The sequence below is a fragment of the Pteropus medius genome, unplaced genomic scaffold, assembly GCF_902729225.1.
Source record: "Pteropus medius unplaced genomic scaffold, Ma_sr-lr_union100, whole genome shotgun sequence".
In the NCBI taxonomy this organism is placed as follows: domain Eukaryota; kingdom Metazoa; phylum Chordata; class Mammalia; order Chiroptera; family Pteropodidae; genus Pteropus; species Pteropus medius.
Genome location: NW_024342647.1, coordinates 6,404,864 through 6,425,744, shown reverse-complemented (window position 1 = coordinate 6,425,744; position 20,881 = coordinate 6,404,864). Strand labels below are relative to the sequence as shown.

General features: G+C 51.8%; 1 protein-coding gene across 14 annotated transcripts in view; it reads left to right on the top strand.

The window, feature by feature from the left end:
• COL27A1 (collagen type XXVII alpha 1 chain) overlaps nt 1-20,881 on the top strand; it is a 131,645-nt gene that overhangs the window by 7,824 nt on the left and 102,940 nt on the right. For all 14 annotated transcript variants that reach the window (XR_005653718.1, XR_005653723.1, XR_005653720.1 and 11 more), the window contains exons 3-5: nt 2,270-3,999; nt 11,729-11,782; nt 15,848-15,901. Coding sequence is in view for 7 of the 14 variants with exons in the window: in XM_039866818.1 (XP_039722752.1) it covers nt 2,270-3,999; nt 11,729-11,782; nt 15,848-15,901 (1,838 nt within the window). In the remaining 7 variants the exon portion in view is untranslated. The remainder of the gene's footprint in view (nt 1-2,269; nt 4,000-11,728; nt 11,783-15,847; nt 15,902-20,881) is intronic.

The following is a 20,881-nucleotide window of genomic DNA, read 5'->3' as shown; positions in this document are numbered from 1 at the left end:
AAAGTGAGGATAATAAATAGTACCTGCTTCACAGATGGTTGAGAGAATCAAGCAAAAAAATGCATGGGAGGCACTCGGTACATAGTAAGTGCTCAGTAAATGTTATTTATTATTGTTAATTATATTATTTACCTGGAAAGTTTGGGCAAGAGCAGCCCTTCTCTGTCTGCTGTGGAGCCCACAGTGGTCAGAGGCTCCTGGAAGCTCAGCGATGACCACGTCCGCCAGCCCCAGGTCTCAGAATTTGGGGCTTTGCCCCTGAGCTGATGACAGTCTGCAGGGGAGATCTAGAGACTGGCCGGTGTCAGCTTTGAAACTGGCTTGAAGAGGATGATAAAGGAAACCTCATCGGTGCTCCCTGGCAACCTCATCGGTGCTCCCTGGCCTGGCCAGTTGTCACTTCCCCTCGGTGACTGCAAGTGGCTGTAAGCTGCTGTATGCAAGGAGAGAGGTGTGCAGGTTGGAGGCCTCTCCAGGGCTGCTGAGGTGGGACAAAAGGAGGGGAGAGGCGGCTTCCTGCCCTTACCTCTTCCGTAACAAGTGGTTCCTCCTTTTTAAGTTGTTTATAGTGAGTAGTACTTTGTGATAATATAGGGGTTTTCAGTGATTAAAACAAAATACACTACTAAGAGAATTTTTAAGCAATGGTTTATTTTAGCGTAGGACCTGGGGCTAGACAGGTGGGGGAAAGGAGGAATGTGAAGGGAAATGAAGGCCTTTCGGCCTCAGGGAGAAATAAGGTCTTCGACAAGCGACTAAACCAGCAGCCTGCAGCTATAGCGTTCTTAGAGAATGCTGTTAGCACTTCGTGGCCATCTCCAGGTCTGGTTTCCCTTGTCTTACAGGCAGGGAGACCGAGGCCCCAGGGTCAGAATGAGACTTGGGCAGAGGTACTTGGTGCAGGGTATGGGTGAGGAGATGAAGGAACCACCATTTCATCTCCCGACAACTCTACGATATAGGCATTCTTCGTAACCCCGTTTGATGGTGCGAGGAGCTGAGCCTCAGAGTCCAGACTCAGGTGGCCTTGTCTGGCTCTAAAGTCCGGCCTTCTGACTCCAGAGCCTGCTAGGGAACCGTTACGCTGCCGTGTTGCCAGCGCCCAGGTTCTCAGTTTCTTCTAGCCCATGTAGCTGTCCATCCATCCATCTGCTCATCCATCTGACAGTTGTCAACTGAAGGCCTCCTAAGGGCTTCAGGCTGCATTCAGCCCAATAAACATCCCTCGCGCTGCATGATGAGAGAGAGAACATTCCACACTGAGGGGCTGGGGCGCTGAGCTCAGGGAAAGGGGCCTAAGGACCTGACCCAAGCCCCAGTCCCGGAGGCAGCCTCTCCTTGCCTGCCGAGATGGAGCTTGGAGTCGGCTTCTGCAGACTCTGGTAGCTTAGCTGCCCAAAGGAGGTCGAATGGCCCGTGAGGCGAGATCAGGATGCCTTTCCATAAACACCCTGGAAGCCCTCCCCTTCCTCTGGCTAGCCCCCCTGATGTAATTACTGGGCGGATATGACCTGCCCAGGCCATGGTCTGCCAGAGGACAGAGGTTGCAGGGGTGCCTTAATGACTTCCTCTGGTCTCTCCAAAGCCACACAGGGAGGGGGAGTCATTGGAAGTGTCCTCTCCTTTATGTGCAGATAGAAGCTCCCCGGAGCCTGCTCAGGCCAGACAGACCTCAGGGGTGGGAAGGGGGCTGGGTAGGTTCCTAAAGGTGGAATCTCCAGTGACATGTCCATTCCTGTCACCCTGTTCCTTCGCTATGGAACTGCTTCTTGGAGGAGATGGCTTTTGAGGCAGAGAGAACGGGAAACAAGTCGCACTGGGCAGCCTCTAATCCTTTTAGCACTAGCATTTGGTGATTATCATCTTTTTAGTATTAATAGTTATTGTTTGAAATGCTTTTTTTGTGCCAGGCCCCTTTTTCCAAGTGTAGTAGCTCATTTAATCCTCACATCATCCTTCTGAGTTGGATACTACTATTATCCCATTTGATAGATGGGAAAACCAAGGCACTGAAGCCACGAGGCTAGTAAGTGGTGGTACTGGAATTTGAACTCAGGAAGTTTGGCTCCAGAGTCTGTGTTTTTTCCACTATATGCAAAGATCACGCAGCCAGCCGAAGGATTGCTTCCAGCTCTGCACTCTCAGCTAAAACCCTGAGGCAGCAGATAGCGGGGGGTGGACTGTCCTCGCCGCCTGTGCTCCTACAGGGGGGTCTGGGGCTGGACCAGGCCCTGACCGTGCCCTCTCCCCCTTTGCCTTCCCTCTCCAGATGTGGATGTCCTCCAGCGGCTGGGCCTCAGCTGGGCCAAGGCAGTGGGTGGCCGGAGTCCCCCACCCCCAGGAGTCATTCCGTTCCAGTCAGGCTTCATCGTTACGCAGCGGGCCCGGCTCCAGGCCCCCACGACTGCTGTCATCCCTGCCGCTCTGGGCACAGAGCTAGCGCTGGTGCTGAGCCTCTGCTCCCACCGGGTGAATCATGCCTTCCTCTTCGCCGTCCGCAGCCGGAAGCACAAGCTGCAGCTGGGCCTGCAGTTCCTCCCCGGCAAGACAGTCGTCCACCTGGGGCCCCGGCGCTCCGTGGCCTTCGACCTCGACGTGCACGATGGGCGCTGGCACCACCTGGCTCTGGAGCTTCGTGGCCGCACAGTCACCCTGGTGACGGCCTGTGGGCAGCGCCGGGTGCTCGTCCCACTGGCTTTCCACAGGGACCCAGTGCTTGACCCTGAAGGCTCCTTCCTTTTCGGAAAGATGAGCCCACATGCGGTCCAGTTTGAAGGTGCTGTGTGCCAGTTCAGTATCTACCCTGTGACGCAGGTCGCTCACAATTACTGTACCCACCTGAGAAAGGAGTGTGGACAGGCCGACACGTACCGGCCCCAGCTGGGACCCCTCCTCCCCCGAGACTCTGGCGCATCCTTCGCCTTCCAGACCAGCCTTGCCCTGCTAGGCCTGGAGAACCTGACCACTGCCATGCCAGCCCTGGGGTCACGGCCAGCAGGCAGGGGCCCCAGGGTGACTGTAGTGCCCACCACACCCACCAAGCCTCAAAGGACTAGCACCACAGACTCTCACAAGCGTGTCCCAGTGGGAGACCCAGCCCATACCCCACTGCTACCTGCCAAGCTGTCAGCCAATGAAGTGCTTTCTCCCATGCACCCAGCCTCTCCTGCCAGCTCCGCCGCACCTGTCCAGCCATCACAAAAGAGCACAGTTGCCAAAATCCCCAAAAGTCACCCAACTAAGCCTTCAGCCCCTTCTTCAGTCGTCCCTGTCAAAAGCCCCCGCCCCACCCAGAAGGCAGCTCCACCTTCCGTCACAAAGTCAGCCCCACCTACCAAGAAGTCAGTGCCACGCACTTCCCACCCAGTTCCTGCCAGAGTTTCCCATCCTACAGTGAAGCCGATCCAGAGGAATCCTGTTACGCCCAGACCCCCACCACCCAGCGCCCGGCATCTACCCCCCGCCACTGGTGCCTCTAAAAAGCCCTTTACCCCAGTTGTCCAGACTGAGGCCAAGATGAGCAGCCATGCCAGTGTGCTGGCCCCTGCCCGCACCAGCACGCATAGACCTCCCCAACCCACTGTTTTGTCCCCATCACCTGCCCCTAGTCCCGGTTCTACCAGGACTGCTCGGCTTCCAGCCACAGCGATGCCTCCCACCCTCACGCCTGGTTCACTCCCCACTGGAAGCAAGAAACCCACTGGATCAGAAGCCACAAAGAAAGACAGACCCAAGAGCAGCCCCCGGAAGCCCATCCCCCTCAGACCCGGGAAGGCAGCCAGGGATGTCCCGTTCAGTGAACTGACAGCAGGGCCCAGCCCCAGACAACCCTGGCCTGGCCAGCAGACCACCCCGGCCCCGGCATTGGCCCCAGCGCAATTCTTTTCCTCCAGCCCCCAGCCCACGGGCAGTGGCTACTCATTCTTCCACCTGGTGGAATCTACGCCTTTCCCGCTGCTGATGGGACCTCCAGGGCCCAAGGGAGACTGTGGTTTGCCGGTAAGACTGGGTGAGGTGTACGTGTTGCATGGAGTTTGAATGGGTGACAGGGCCAGTGAGGTCAAGTGGTTGTTCCTGGTTAGGGAGGAGGAAGAGAAGCAACTTAGAGCAGGGAGCTGGTTATGGGCAGAGTCTTGACTTGAACCCAGGTCCCTCACTCTCCACCTGTGCTGTGTTCATGACTGTGCATCCTGCTCTGGATTCGTGGTCCAGTGAACCAGACTGGTCCGGTGGCCACCTGCAGGTGAAAAGTACCCTTGGGCTTTGGTTGGCCCAGGCCCCAGGTCATTCTTTGCTAACCTAACTGTAAAGGTCAAGTGGCTAAAGGAAAACCATGAACTGTCTGTCTGGGTCTAGCTCCTGACTCCTGGAGCTGAGCTCCCTCGGCCCAGCAGCTTGTCTGGCAGTTTCGGACAAAGGTCGCACATGGATAGTCCTGAATGTTTTGTTTGGCACACGCAGCGTTGTTTAAAAATATTTAAATAAGTTACTAACATTTTAAAAATGTGAGAGATTTCTTATAAAAGACCCGGTGATTAGCTTTTCTTGGAAGGCGAGAGATGCAATGGCCCACGGGCCGTGGCCAGGTCAGTGCCGCCCCTTTAAGACAGTCCCCAGGTCTAAAGTCCCGATTTGGTCTTCTAACCCTTTCTTTTCACTCGTTGATATTATCTGCCTGGCTCCTGTAGACATTTGATTTGTGGCCCCTGGTAGAGGAGTTTAGGGTGAAGAGAGTCAGGATTGACCCGAGTAATCAAGGAAAGAAGGAACATTCCACGTGTAGGAAACATTCTCGGGGTCAATGCCTCTGGCTTGCCTGGGACTGTCTCCAGGGGCAACGACCTTTCTGCAGCTGGAGGCCAATTCCTCTGGGCGGGGAATGATGGGCTGCAGTGTGCAAAAGCTAGGGCTTCTGCTCTGTTCTCCTGCCTTGGCGCTGACCGCTGTGTGGTTTCTTCCTCCTGGGCTTTATGTTTGATGTTAGGCTCCCTACAATGTGGTGATGGTGACAGATGCTCGGGATTCCGGGCCTTACAAACACACTTAATAAGTTTTAATAATCATCAGGAATAATTTTTATTCAGCCCGCCTCTAAGGGGACCGAGGGCCCGTTTTTATTATAACCATATTGTAGAACTTATGGAAATTGTATGCATTGCTTTGCAATTATGTCAACGTTCCGCTCAAGTCTCGTGTTCTGCAGTTGGCAGGGTAGAGAGTTGATAGCCGAGGAAAGAAGGAAGAACCTTTCGTGCCCCTCCAGGCCACAAACCCGACTCAGGCACCAGGCGCCTCGGGCACTGACAGTGCAGCTTCCCAAGCTGCGTGGGCACTGGCTCACTGGCTGTAAGGTTGAAAGGGGGTGAAGTCTCTCCCTCTGCCAGAGGGTGGTGAGGTTCGGGGTCTCCGTTCTGCCCAGTGGAGGAAACCAACCTTGCCTCCCAAGTTGTGTGTGGTATGGAGAGAGGGGATGGCTGTGTCTGAGCCACCAGAACTGCAGCAGGAATGGTGTTTTAGGGCATAGAATCTACCTTTGGGCCTGGCAGATGCCCGAGCCACGTACTCCCCGCCCTCCACGGTTTGGTGATGTGGCTGAGCAGGAGAGGAAGCCTCCGTCCCGATATCCTCCATGAGCTTCCCTGTGATTGGAGTCCTGTGCAGTGATTAGGTGCGTAGGCATCGTTCAGTCCAACCCTCCTCAGTGGGCAGGTGAGGAGCCAGGTCTTGCCCAAGGGCACATAGCATGTAGGAGGCAGAGTTGAAGTTTACAGCCCTGCTCCAGACTCCAGCATATTCCATCCCATCCATCGGAATGTTCACTCTGAAACTCAGGGTGAGTGGACTCAGAGCTGGGAGGCTGGGGGTTTCAGAGATGTGTCAGGCACTATCCTTGGCCTCAAAGGAAGAGCTCAATGTCTAGAATCTTCTGTTTCTATCCCTATTATGTTTATGAATTAGTTCCACGAGCGTGGCATTTCCCTTTAGGACTTTGCAGGACCTGGTTCAGGAGGGACAGGATGTGTGTGTTAATCCCTGCTCTACAGAAGAGGGCTCAAAGGTTAGAGGGACAAAAGATTTGGTCAGGGGCATCCAGTATTTTCTTGCAAACGCTGGGATGCAGCTCCAGACCCCTGACTTCCAGGAGGGCCATGGTTCTTCCTGCTCCTCCAGGCTTGTGGGCAAGAGGGAGGACTGTGGTCCGCGCAGGTGGCATCCTTCCTCCTGCACCGTCCTGCCCCTAATCCCACCCTCCCCCAGCTTGGAACCTAGCCTCACTCCAATAGGAGCCCAGAAGCTTCCAGAAGCTTTGTCCAGTCCTCTGTGTGGCAGGGGGCCAACTGCTCATTTATATTTCACTAGATACCGGAAATTATGTAATCAAAGTGGTATCTTTGATCAGTGATAAGAACTCATGTTTCTTTTGTCCTCTCTTATCCGCCTCCAATCTCCACAAGCATTCAGAATCTCTTCCCAGCGGAGCAGAAGCTATGCTGCCTGGGGCACAGGGCTTAATTGTCCCCAGGCTGGAAACATGCAGATCTGGGTTCAAATCCCGTGTGGCCCTAATTCACTCTCAGCCTCAGTTTCTATAGAATGAAAGATAATAACAGCAAATTGAGTGATCTCCAAGGCTACCTTGGAGATCTAGTTTGCTGGGTAACTTGGGAGCTTCTTTCCTCTCCCTGGGGCTGTCTCTCCTCTGTGACATGGCTTTGGAAGAGCTCCCTCCTTAGAAATGACTGCGGGGACTTTCAGAGCCTGAGAGGGGTGCCATGGCTGTGTCTGACTTGTTCTGCATGGTTCTCGAGGGGCACGAGACAGACTGGCAGAGGCTGAGACAGAGCTCTGGGCCCGGGCCTGCCAGGAGTTGTAGCCACTGAGTGAGGGAGCTCTGTGGGAGCCCCAGGAGCGGGGGGAGCATGGAAAAGCTGAGCTGGGCCTGGGCTGGGGAGGGGCGGGGAGGCTGCGGTTCACAGAGGCTGCACAGAAGCTGCACAGAAGCCCCACGCCTGGGAGGAGGCGAGTCAAGGCCTTATTTATTCATGATCAGGCTGTTGGCATTTGCACTTGCTTGTACTGTTTGCAGGCGTCACCTCGGGGGAGACCCGGCCGAGGGCCTGGCCTACAGCAGATGCTCCGTGACTATCTGTGAATGAAAGAATCTGATCCTTACAAAAAACAGGTTGTTCTGACTCCCAGGCCCGTCTCCTTGAGGTTACACAGATCTCTGCTGCTGGTGGGATAAGGAGGCCACATGGAATGTAAAAACCCACAGACTTTAGATTTGGAATGACCTGGGTTTGAACCGTTTCCTTATCCAGCCATCTGTCCTTTCTTTCAACAAATGTCGATCGCCTTCTCGGTACCAGGTGCCGTGTGACCTTTGGCAAGTCACTTAACCTCTCTGAGCTTTAGTTTCCTCCTCTGTAAAATGGGGATGCGGTACCATCTACCTTTCCAAGGTTGTTGTATAGATTGAGGGAGATGAAGGTGGTAAAGCACCCAGCACTAGAACCTGGGTGCCAGTGGATTGTCGTGGCTGATGGTTGAGGTAGGGGCATCGTTGCATTAAGAAAAGCAGGAGGGTTTGAACACGGGCACTTTCATCCTGTTGGCAGTTTCGAATTGGGACTAGATCTTGAGAAATTCACTCCTTACACTAGTATCACCTAGAACCCAAGAGAATAGAGGGATATTTTTGTTCTGTTCTTAGCCTATCGTTTTTGAGCTTCTGTTCTGTGCTAAGCAGTTTGCATGCTGTGTCTTACAGCTCGAAGTGGGGAACAGGGTAATTGAGAGTTTAAGGAGGGGATGGACTGTTTACAGAGCTGTGGGCAGCATCAAAGGAACCACATGGGTCCAACGTAAATGTACAAGGGGAGGGGAAGGTGTTACCAGAACCCGGAAGAGTTAAAACATGACCAGGGGTCTCTGACAGGAGCTGGGGCCAAACTACAGCACAGCAGGGAGGGAGCAGGGAGAGAAATACTCTGCCCACTCTCCTGCAGTGGCCTCCCACTGGCCAAACGCAGCCAGAAGCAAAGAGCAAAAAAGCCTGGGGGGTTCAGCTTCCCAGGGCACAGAGTAGATCTGGGGGACAAATGGAGAATAACCAACATACATGTTATCTTAGAAGAAGAGTATTACATCCATATTTTACAGCTGGACAAACTGATGCCCCAAAGCACAAGGAGATGAAGTGACTTGCTCAGAGCCACGTGAAGAAGCCCTGTCCCAGGAGGCCCTTCCCTGGGACAGAGTCAGGGGAAGACACAGCATCCTGAGGGCTTTCCTTGGGCATAATCGTGAGCTCAGGTGGTCAGAGATGGGAGGACCCTCTGAGGTCTCCTGCCTCCCCCTCTGCAGGCTACAGGCACTGAGCAGAGGTCCAGAGACTGAAAGTTCATTGTGAAGGGTCACCTGGCAGTTAGCAGCACACTAAGGATTGGACTCGGGTCTCCCAGATCCCAGACCTGTGAAACTTCTTGCCTGCTGCCAGGGACCATGCTAGCCAGGACTTACTTTTTTCTACAAGGCTTGGCAGGCGGGCTCTTGCAGTTGGACACAAGGGTGGACTTGTTCCGTGGGACGAGGTTCCCTAGGTTTGGCTGTCGGAGGCCAGGACCCTTGGGGGAAGCCTATAGTGGGGGCTTGGTTGTTTCCATGGTTCTGTTTGCATGAGCCCTGAGCCCAGGCCTCTGTCCATCTCCCCCAGACAGGCCTGAGGCCCCTGTTCCCCTCCCCCTCAGCTCTGGGCCCTCTCAGAGGCCCTGTTGTTTGCAGCGTGGAGTGGAAAATCCCACCCCGGCCTTGTGAATCATCCCAGAGTCACCCGCTCAGGCTTTGGGCCCTGGAAAGAAATGGCAGCATTTTTCCACTGCATGGAGAACAGGCAGGGTCTCAGATCTGGGGAGAGGGGGCGCCCACCCTCATCCGCTAACAAAGAGCACTGCGAGGGGAAGAGCCAGGCCTGTGGCTGCAGCTGGGCATGGGGCATCCCGGTCCCAGGTCGGTAAAGGAGGGCCGGCCGAATCTACAGCTGGGGGCTGGGCTGCCATGGCGAGGAGTCAGGCCGTAGACTGACATCACCCGGCCGGGCTGTGGGTCCCAGCTGGCACAGAGTCTGCTCTGCAGATGTTGTGGATGAGGTCAGACCCCAGCTTGGATGTCCTCGTTTCTAGGGCAGAAGAAATGCCAAGAGGGAGTGTCCAGGCCTCTGTAGTTGTGGCTCTACCAGGGTCCACGAGGGAGCGTCCTTGGAGCCCTGTACAAGCCCGTCGCCCCTTCGGGCCTTGGCCTGCTCTGTGAGATGGGTATGATCTCACTTTTCTTCTCCTGCCAGATATCCTAGAGGAGGAAATCACCACCAGCCTGCAATTCAGGAAGTGCTAATGTTGGGAAGCATCCAGAATGCTCATTTCGAAGATGCCCACGGAAGGGAGGGGAGTTACCCCATGTTGCACAGCCAGTCAGAATACAGCTGGTCAAGATTTTCTGTGTAGAAGTAGCCTAGGGTAGGAGAACAAGTCAAATGGCCTTGGGTTGAATCGAGGCTCTGCCTATTAGCTGTGCAACCTTGGACGAATCGCTTTGCCTTTCCGAGCCTCTCTCTGGTTTCTTATCTGTTGAAAGGGCTCAGTACCTACAGTAACGCTTAGCCTTAGCCTCTGCATTTCCCTTTAATTCTAGTTCACATGAAAGAATAGGGCCACGGAGAGCCTTCTAGGAAGGGAAATCTTTTGCTCTTCCCGAAAAACAGATGTGAGGAGGGTGGCTTAAAATTTCAAGCTGGGGAGGTTCCAGCAGCTTGCTTAACAGAAACAACAGCTAACTTTTTGGGCATTCGCTATGTGCCAGGCAGCAGGATTAGCACTTTTTATAGGTTATCTGTCAGCTAGGTGCTATTATATCCTCGTTTTTGTAGTTAAAGAACGAAGCCTTGGATACTGAAGGTTACTTGCCTAAAGCCACAGAGCTAGTAGGTGGGGGTGCCCCGCGTGAAGCCAGAGCCCCAGTCTTACACCATAGTCAACTGCTCCCTGGGGAGGAGCGGAAAGTAGGCTGGCCCTGGATCCCAAACCTGCAGAACTGGACATAGGACTAGAGACTGTCCTCCCAGGCCCCCGGGCTCTGGATGACTGCTGCAAATTTGGCCAGCAGCGCCAGAGGCTTGGAGGTGGCTGCTGGGACTTGGCCTGAGGTCATGCAGCAGCCGCCCCCACTCCTCCATCCGGGGGCCCTTTCCAGTGACCCTGGGGCTTTGGTACCCATATCTGCCTGTCTGGATCTCTCTTCTGATTTTTATTCATGGACGAGCAAGCACGTGGTGTTCACAGGCCAGAACTGTGAACCAAGGCTGCCCAGCGTGAGGTCTGGATTAATTACCAGCCAAACCGTACTGGGTTTTCAACACTGATTTTAACTCTGGGCAGGAAACCTGGAATCTCATTGATGGTTATTTGAAACAAATGAATTCCCCAGGCCTCACACATCCTCGAAAGCCTGGCTTCCTTCGAAGGCTCCGTGTTCAGTTCTTCAGATCAGGCGCTTGGTTAATCATCATGCACTCCTTGGGGTAGACGGAACGGTAGCTACTGAACCTATTGTAAAGGGGAGCAGCGGAAAACAGACAGGCCGAAGGGCTTGCACAAAGTGCAAAACCGAGATTTGAACAAAGGTCAGCCCATGGTTTAGTACGTCTGCTTGTCTGCCTCCCTTACTATGTGAACGGAGGAGCCGTGAGGCCAGACAGGTGCTCACTGAATGCCATGTTGCAAGGTTAGGCTGTTATCTTGCGGGAAATGGGGAGCCATCAACTGTTGATGAGCAGGGGAGTACTTTGGGAAGGTGAACCAGGCTGTGTGGAGGACTAGAGAGGGAAGAGGGCAGAGGTGGGGAGACAAACAAAGGGGCTGTTGCAGGTTCTTGGGGAGCAGTGATGAAGGATGGGCCAGGCTGTGGCCATTGGAATAGATGAAACATTTGAGTGACGATTACATACAAGACATCGTGTTACACATTTACGGTCTCTCGTTTCGGTAATACTGTAAAAAGTATGTTATTATCCCCATTTTATAGATCAGGCTGGTTAAGGAACTTGTCCAAACCCAGCTGGGAAGTGGTAGCCCTGGGATTTGAACCCAAGCCTGTCTGATGCTTGTGCTCTTTATGCTATACTGCATCTCCACGGTGCAAAGATGCTCGGCGTCACCTTGGACAAGTCCCTTCTCTTCTCTGGCTCTGCAGAGAACTTGGCTGAGCTCCGAAGTCTTTTGCTGTTTTACTTTATCAAACATTTGGCTGAGCCCTGGGGAGAGAGAGATGACTCATATCCTATTAGTTCCTTTGAGGAGACCATGGTCTGGTGGGAGAAGCAGGCTTCTAAGCAGACAATTCCATGATAAATCTAGTGGCCTTCAAAGCAGAGAGAAAGAGGGAGACTTGGCCCAAATTGGAGGAGGAATCATGGAAGGTTTCCTGGAGGAGGTGACACTGTAACTAAGTTAGCTGAGTAATAAAAGATGAGAGCTTTAAAGACTGAGAAATAGCAGCTGCAAAGGCCCGAAAACTCCCAAGAGCATGAGTTCCCCAGGCAGGGACCTCAGGAAACCCCTCTTTTCAGCCATGGGATTTCCATGCCCAGAGCTCTGGACAGGTTTGTTGAATGAATGCTTGAACCCATTCTCTACTACTACTTGACACTGATGCTGTTTTGCTTTCTTTTCAGGGTCCCCCTGGGCTGCCTGGGCTCCCTGGAGCCCCCGGTGCACGGGGGCCTCGGGTAAGTGATCACACATCATCCTTCGGAGCACTGGTTGGCTCTCTGGCCTGTGTCCCACTGCTGCTGAAGTCCCAGCTTTGCTTTGTGTTCTCAAACTGTTCCCTGCCTCTCTCTGGCATTCATTTTCTACTTTGTCCATTGGAGTGGACTTAGGGCTCTTAAGGGCACCGTGTGGACAGACATGCCATGGGACAGCGATGACCTCTTGCAGGGTCTCAGTTGTCATTGCTGCCTGGGGCTGAGAAGGGGTGTCTGCAGATCACATCCCTGAGCTTATGGGCTCTGGGGCTTGTCTAGGAAAAAAAAAACCTGACTTTGGAGGACATGACCCTCACATCCCTCTTCCCACCTCTGCAGGACCATTCTGGGGTAGGGATGCTGACATAGGCAATTAGACAGGCCATGCCAGGGAGGGGGTGAGCTCCCTGTGCTGAAAAGTTCAACTGGAGGCTGAAAGATGGCTTGGCAGGGCTGCACTGGCCGATAAGAACTAGCCTGAGCCTCTGGATGAAGAACAGCTCCTATGTATTATGCCTCCCATGTCACTTAATGTTGACTTATGTGATCCCCTCTCTCCCAGAATCCCCATGGGTCAGTATGATCATTCTCATTTGGGGGATGAAGAAATTAAGCATCTAATAGATGGCAGAGCAAGGACTGGAACGAAGTCTCTTAACCATATGCTGGGACCCCTCCCTCTTGCAGGGAAATCCGCCCCCTTCCCAAGAGGACTCAGACCCACGGCGCCTGGCATCTGTGCCCAGGCTGAATCAGCCTTTCCCACGCTGGGTGCCTGGCGAAGCCCTGGCAGAGATAGCTGCCTGGGGCATATTTTTAGCTCCGAGGCCAGCGGATGGTTCTGGTTATGCAATTACTCGAGCCCTAGTTCCCTCCAGACCTGGCCCTGTGCTCCCCAGGCCCAGGGCTCTGGAATCTGCTCCATGCAGCGGTATTTCCTCCTGGCTTTGGAGTCTCCATGCAGCCCATGCCCAGAGCTGGGGACCACAGAAGTGCCATTGACACTGCTGGCCACGGGACCTTGCAGCCTGGGACCAGGATGAGGCCCTTTGACCCAGCATTTCAGGCCCAGGCAGTCTGCCTGTGCCCCCACTCTACACTCCTGAGCCCTCCAGCCTCTGCAGGGTTGCTCAGGCTGTCTCCTAGACCTGGCACACCCTCTTCTGCAAACTCCTCCTCCCTCCATGGCTCAGATCAAGTGCCAGCTCCTTTTCCAACGACCAGCCCCTTCTCGAAGCTCCTACAGCACTTTATCTGCCCTTCTGGATGGCACGAATCCCTTTCTAAAACTCATATTGACCTCTGAACTCTGTTTACGGAGCTGCATGTGCGTGATCTCATTCTATCTTCCCAGCCATCGTGAGAAATAGGTTCCAATACCCCCATTTTACAGGTGAGGAAACTGCGGCTCAAAACATTTTGGTTACTTTGGGTAAAGTCGAACAGAGTAAATATCAGAGCCAGGACTGAAACAAAATCGTCTGACTCTAGAGCCTGTGGTCTTAACCATCTGTGTGCTAATTTTTCCGTCTGCTTGGCTGAGCCCCACTGGGCTAGAGACAGGCCCAGCTTTCTGCTTTTTCTTACATGATGCCTAGCAGAGTGCACTGTCTGTGGCAGGTGCTGGACAAATGGTCACTGATGAGCTCTAGTCTGGGAGTCAAGAACACGTCCACCAAGAAGCTGTGTTATCTCAGCCAAGTTCCTTCCCTTTTCCGGGCCTCAGTTTCCCCATCTATAAATCATGGGATCCTGATAAGGCATTCCCAAGGTTCCTCCCAGCTCTGACATTCCACGAGTGAGTAAATGACTCTCCTGACATCCATCGCAGTCTCGCCCATCATCCTGTTTCTGGACTGGAAATTCCATAGATCATAAAATTCCAAAGATAATAGAATGCTGGGATTACACAATGTCAGCTCCTCTCTGCATAGATGGCAGCTCTGGTACTCAGGGCGGGGCAGGGCCTCACCTGAGGTCAGTGGCATGTCCTTCCCGCCTCCACATCCTCCTGTCATTCATTGAGGGATATTGGGGAATCCCTTGGCCCTGCCCCCATCCGCCTTTCTGGGCTGCAGCATTTATAGAATTGGTCTGCTTGGCTCCCACTCAACTATGTGCTTCGTTTCTCTGCAAGGCAGTGGCTGGAGAGGGATGGGGAGGTGGGGGTGGGAAAGCAGGAAGCCCCCATCTTCATGAGCTGCAGATGTGGTAGCCGAGTGCTCCGGCCCATCGTCTTTGGGGCAGCTTGGGGCACAACTGGGGAGACGTGGCCACCCTTGACCTGGTACAGCCCATGCCTTGTTCTGGGGTGTGATCAGGTGCCCCTCCTCGAACACCCCCACCCAACCTTTGCCCAATTCAGGCTGAGCTCTAAGATTAGACCCCAGAAGTCTGGGCTGGGGTGAACATCTGAGGTCTTCCAGGTTCCTTAGAGACCACTGGGTCCCAGTCATTTGTAAGACAGAGAGACTGAGGCTGGGGGAGGGGAGGCTCAGGAGCGATTCCAGGTCTTGACACTTCCTAGTTACAGCCCTGTGGCAACAGACTGTGTTTGGTGGGATGTTGGGAGGGGTTGGAAGGCTGATGGTTTTAGAGGGATGATCACCCATGACACCATTATATAAACCCCCCAGGCTGAGCGAGCTTCTGAACATTGTTCTTTCTAGATGTTTTCAGAGAAGGGGAGGGTCCCAGTTCAGGCATCGAGGAAGGGGGAGGTGCCTTGGTCAGAATGTGACAGACTGCAGCTGGGAAGTTGGCTTCCAAGAGAGAGAAAGGCAGCAAGTTCTTACAGAGCTAGCCAGATGGGTCAAGAGGGGTCAGGGACAAGGGCAGTGTGTCTGGAGGCTGGCGTGGTGGGGGGCACCGCGGGGCCTTTTGAGGTTCCTCTCTCCACCCTCAGTGCCCCAGATTATTCCTACTGGACAAAGACCACCAGGAATTACCTGACTCTTGGGCTCTTTTTATACCACTGGTCTGCAAGGCTGTATAGTTCAGGGCGCTTGCTGGAGAAAGTGGACATAACTGGACCCAGCTGTTGCAGCAGATTCAGAAATGGCCTGGGAAAATCTAGTGCCATGAATAAACCCTGGACTTGAAGCCAACAGACCCCAGTTCTGGCCCTTCCTTAGCTACTACTCTGCTGTGTGACACTGGCCAAGACTTTTTGATTCTCTAGGCTCATTCTTCCCAGCTGCTCCAAGGACCCTGGAGGGTGCCATAAGCTCAGAGCCTGAAGGAATCCAAGGGAGAGAAATGACTATGTATCATGGCCACAGTGGGGCTGTGCCTTTGTTCAGAAAAGGCCAAGCATTCCCTTCATTGAACTCTTAACTCCAAAGGCTCATGCAACAGTCAGTCTGAAGTCTGAAGGGTGGAGAGGTTCCTTTAGGTAGGAAGAGTCCCCAGAGGTTCCCTGGAGGAGGCGGCATTTGAGCCAGACCTTGTAGGATGGGTTGGGTTTCAGCTGGAGGGAATGGATGGGAAAGGCATGACAGATGATGGGAACAGCATGGCAAAGGTGCTGAAAGGAGAAAGTACCAGGCATGGAGCAGGGAAGCAAACAGCTGAGTGTGATTTGAGCCTAAGGAAGCCAGCTGGGAAGGGTTGATGGGGCCAACGGAGGAGAGTGTGGAAGGCGGTAAAATTCAGCTGTTAAGGGCTTGTGCTCTGAAATCACACATCTGAGGCTGAGCTCTAGCTCTGCCCCTTAGCAGCTGCATGGCCTAAAAAATCAAAAACCTCTCAAAACACCAGCTTCCTCCTTTTTATCCATTAGCCCACGAGGTAGGTACTGTCACGATTCCTGTTTTATTCAAAAGGATAAAATGAGATGGGCTAATGGATAAAATGAGATGATGTATGAATAGCGCTTAGCGCAGTGCCAGGCATGTGGGGGGCCCTCCTAAAAGAGAGTTGCCGTTGCAATACTGCTAAGATCTGGCCAGGGGAGGAGACCGAGCGTGTGCAGGAACGTGCTGGCACTGCTGTAGGAAGTGGAATGGCTCTGTTTTCCCTCACTTTTTCGTTTCTTTTCCCTTTCAGGGTCCTCCTGGGCCTTATGGAAATCCAGGCCTCCCCGGCGCTCCCGGAGCCAAAGTGAGTATTTATTGTGGAGTCTGGAGATAGGGCCATGGAGCAGATGCTGAAATTAGGGCCATGTTTTGGGTGCTTCCTAGGGTCTCCTGGTGGGAGGTCCTCAGGATCATTGCAGAGGATCCACACTGGGCCGCAGGCACGGCCTGAATGTCTCCTGAGTGCCAGGCCCCATGCTGGGCTGGGGACACAGTGAGGAATTAGGAGTTTAGCTTCTAGTTGGAAGTGATTAGGGGGAAGGGCAGCTGGAAACTGGAGCCCTTAAAGGGAGTGAGACAAAAGGTCATTTAATGCTAACTAGGGAGGGCCTTGAACATCTGACTAGGAATGTGAGGTTTACTGGGTCCTAAGATGCAACCTGAGGAGATATGTCGAGTTTTGAGCTGGGAAGGGATGTGGAAAGATTTCGTGTGATAAATATCGCTGGATGCCAAATGGAGGATGGACTGGGGGTGGGGGCCAGAGCGGAGGCAGGGAGACCTGGCTGAGGCTAGCCTGGGCCAACTCAGGCTGTGGGAGGAGGAAACGTTGGCGCATTCGCAATGATGTGGAGGTGGGATAGAGGACTTGGTAATGGACTAGAGGTGAAAAGTCGTGACTTCCCAGTGTTAGCCTGGGTGACTGAACCTGGGAACCCAGGAGAAGGAATGAGATGACATTGGTTTGGGAACTTGTAGCCCAGCTAGGTAGAGATGATTCATGGAGAGACATTCTGAAATTCAGAAGACTCCGAGCTGGAGATAGAGCCTTTGAAGGGTGGCTGACACAGAGATGCCACCTTCCCACCCTTCTTAGAAGGCCCCAGTTAACTTTTAAATGAGAGCACGAAGTGACCAGTGCTCTGATGACCGCGAGGACCTCCAGCCCCAGAGCTCCTGTCTGCTCCTGGGGCTTGGGCAGGGAACGGGGTTGTTCAGGGTGGTACGTGGAGTGAGAAGCAGGAGGGCAAAGCAGTGCCGGGCCAGCAACATTTAGGTCATGGGGGGAGGTTGTACAGAATGGCTGGAGAAATAGGACTGAAAGGGATACGAAGGTCAGGGAAGCCAAGGGCTCAGTGACTGTGATGAAGGAGCATGGGGACAGGCCAGGAAGGGCAGAGGGACTCCTGGTCAGGCCACCCGGCCTAGCCTGTCATCTGTGGGGTAACCAGGTGAAGACCTCTGGGCTTTGGTGGCCCAGGCCCCGGGTCATTCTTTGTTAGCTCAACTGCAAAGGTCCAGGGGCTTAAGTAAAGCCATTAATGACCGGCCCCAGGTCGGGCAGTGAGTGACAGCTGTACAGCCTCCAAAGGTCAGTGCTAACTCCCAGAGCAGAGCTGCTGCAGTCCATCAGCTTGTCAGGGAGTTTGGGACAAAGGTCATGCACAGGTAGCCCTGGATATATGACTATAGGGCACTAGAAGGCTGGTGCAGGAGCACCGGCCTCAGCCCTGCAGGTCCGTGACTCCATGGCTGAGGCTGGGCTGGGGATCCTTCCTCGGAAAGCGAGCACAGAGGCTTCAGGTGCCTGGTGCCCAGCAGCTGCCTGGAGGTGCTCTGGGTTTTAACAAGGCAGACACTGATGATAATGGCCACCATCTATTGTGCCTTTGCTCTATGCTGGGCACTGTGCACACACTTTATATAGCTTGTCTTATTCCATCCCCGCAAAGACCTAAGATATGGGTAGAGATACTCTATTCATTTACAGATGGGGAAACTGAGTCTCCGACTGATTGAGACACTGTCTGGGAGATGGCGACAGGACTGTCCCCTGGGAGGACCTGCTCCTTCTTTCTAGAAGGGACCTCCTTTGGAGACTTCTGCTTTGCAGAGGCCTCAGTTTCCCATGTCATGGGGGTTGGGGTGTTGTCTTTTGTTCTTGATTTGTAAAAATTATTTATGTTTATATATTAAGGTTATTAAGATTTCATCTACCTTACAAATATTTTCCAGTTTATTGTTTGCCTATTAAGAGTATTTGTGATGATTTTCACAACTGGAAATGTTATCTATTTTGAGGCTAGTAGGGAGGGACTAAAAATAATAGCTAATACAGATTAGGAACTTATGATAATGTCAGACAGTTTAGAGAGTGCTCCACCCATATGTAAAATGTATGGTTATTTACTTTTATAATTAGACATTTTTTCCCATACTAAAATTCACTTATATTTCTAGTCATTTTATAATATCATTTGTACTAAAAAAATTTAAACCATCTGGAATTAACCTTCAATGGGAGGGGTGATAGGAGGTAGGGCTCTAACTTTATTTTCCTTCCAATAATTAATTATTTATTAAATAACCTTTCCTCCACTGATTACTATATGATAGAACAGGGTCTATTTCAGGCCATTCAAATGTGTTTTATTGCTCTTCGTATTTTTTTATGTTCGTAAAATACTACTTTATATTATGACATTTACTACCTTTATACTGTGTCTTCTCACCCCTGTTCTTTTAAAATATTTCTGGCTATTTATTCTGTCAGATATACTTTATGCCCATCTTAATAATTTCCTTAAAAAACCCTCTTGGAGTTTTTATTAGAATTGTATTAAATGTGTATATTAATTTGTGAAAAATTAACATCTTTAAAATATTAAGTTTTCCCATTTGGTTGAGTTTTTTTAAATGTCTTTTAGTAAACTTTTATAGTTTCTATTGCATAAGCCCTGCACGGTTTTTAAGTTTATACTTAGAAATTTTATTGTTGCTGTTATAAATGGAGGGAATATTTTCCTCATTATATTTTCTAGCTGGCTCTCAGCTTTTGAAGAGACTGTTGCTTTTGTATTTTTGTACTTTTGTGCGTATTTTATAACCATGCCCTTTAGTGAATTATCTTATGAATTCTACCAGTATTTCAGTTAGTTCTCTTCGATTTTCTAGACAGGCACTCATATTGTTTGCAAAGGACATAGTTTTCTCTCCTTTTCCTCAAAAGTTAGTAGTCTTATTTGTTTTTCTTTCCTGATTGCATTGGCCAGAACTTCTAAACACATGAAATAGCAGTGGTGATATTAAGAGGCTCAGCGAATCTTCAGAGGACGTTCCAGGCCTGGGGCCAAGAGCTGACCCAATTCCAGCCCTAGCGTTGTCTCTTGTGACTCCATTCATTCATTTGCTCATTTGTGAAATATTTTTTTGATGCCTCCTCTGGGCCAGGCCCTGTGCTGGGTACTCAGGATCAGCGATGACTTATACAGGGACTTCCAGCCCAGAATTTCCCAGTTCTTTGTGATTTGTTTCTCCATTGTCTCAGCTTCTCTCTGGGCTTTATTTACCCAGAGCCCCCTATTCTCTCCACTGCTCAATGCTACCTTTAACTATAAGAACTATAGTTAACTACAGGTACTATAAGAAAGGATCTTATAGTTCTTGTTCTCACTATATTTGCAGCATCTATTTAAAATATACCCTCCCATGTGTCTTCTAGTTCCATAAGGCTCTTTTAACTAAGTCCAGTCTACTGTTCCCTATGCAGAGAGAAAAGGGGGCTTGTCCAAGGTCGTACAGGCTCATGGCTGGAGAGCTAGGTCTGGTGACCAGATTCTGTCCTCGCCAAGGTATAAGCAATTAATTAGAGTTTATGTATTCCTTATATCTCTTACTGGGGAATTTGCAGGAGTCTGGCTGAGAAGACATGTAATTTTTTCCATCCCAGAAGTCACACTGTCACTTAACCAGGATGTTTGGAGCATTCCTTGAGCTTTAAATTCATTGGTTCTCTCCTTGTCTTCCTCCAGCCTTAACTGTAAGTCCTGTTAGGGATTTACCCTCCGTCTGGGTCAAGTTCTCTCGACTTCCTCCTGGACTCCACTTGTCATCTGCAGTGTATTGAAATGTAAAGAGCTTGGGCTCTGGAACCAGAGTACCTTAGTCTAAATCCCATTTACTAACTGTGTGACCTTAGACAAGTTATTTATCCTCTCTGTGCCTTAGTTTCCTCATCTGTGAAATGGGAATAATGATAGTTGCTACCTCATAGATTTATATGTCGAGAGCTTAGAAGGACACTCAGTAAATTCTAGTGCTTATTATCATCACCTGTCTCTCTGGCTTCTCCCTTGAGAGTTCCCCATGGGCAAGCCCTGTGTCTTGTTCCCTACTGTGGCATTTCCTATAGTTGTGGTGAGACTTGGGTCATAGTAAATGGTCAGTAAGGATCTGTACTTATGGGTATTGTCCTTGGACCGGGATTACATCCCAAGCACTTTGCTGCAACTGAGGCTGCAGAGAGATACCCATAAATAACTAAAATGCCCTGGGTAAGGACCCCAGGCAAGGGAGCAGGTCCAGCATCTCTTTGGGTCTCCGTTTCCCTTTTATAAAATGACTAGGATACATGGAAGCCCACCCATGAAAGCTTTTTAAGCCAAGCTCCTTTACCAACTTTAGACTGAGGTGGGCAAGGGCGGAATGGGGAGAGCTGCTGCCCTTTTTTGGCCATTGGAATCCTGGGTAGCCCTGGGCCTGGCCTTGTACCATGGACATAAAAGGCAGTGGAGCTGGGTTTGTGAGCAGCTGAGGGTGGGACAGTGTGTGAGGGGCAGCCGCAGTGTGAGATCCCAGAGGACGGGTTCTGCAGAAGTGGCCCCGGTGGACGGAGAATTGGTGTCCTAGCAGGGAGGGGCTGCCCTTCAGCCTGGGGCAGCTGGAAGGTGTGGGAGAAGTCCCCAGCTTTCCCATTTGGAAATGAGAGCTCTGAACTCAGACAGACCAGGGATGAGTCAGACCTAGTAAGACCTTGCCTCTTACCTGCGTGTCACCCCAGGCTGTGACTCAGCCTCTCTGCACTCTGATATGGGTTCTGAGTTGCATCAAGTGGATGTTAAGAGGACTAATGAGTTGCTGCGTAGAGTGGGCCTGGCCCAGTACTGGGTGCAGAGTAGGTGGGCAGTGGAAGGCTGTTTCCTTCCCTCTTTAATGTGAGGATTTCTCATGAAGAGTAACTGAGTCAGAATTTGAAAGACGAAAAGAACCAAATGGGAATTAATTA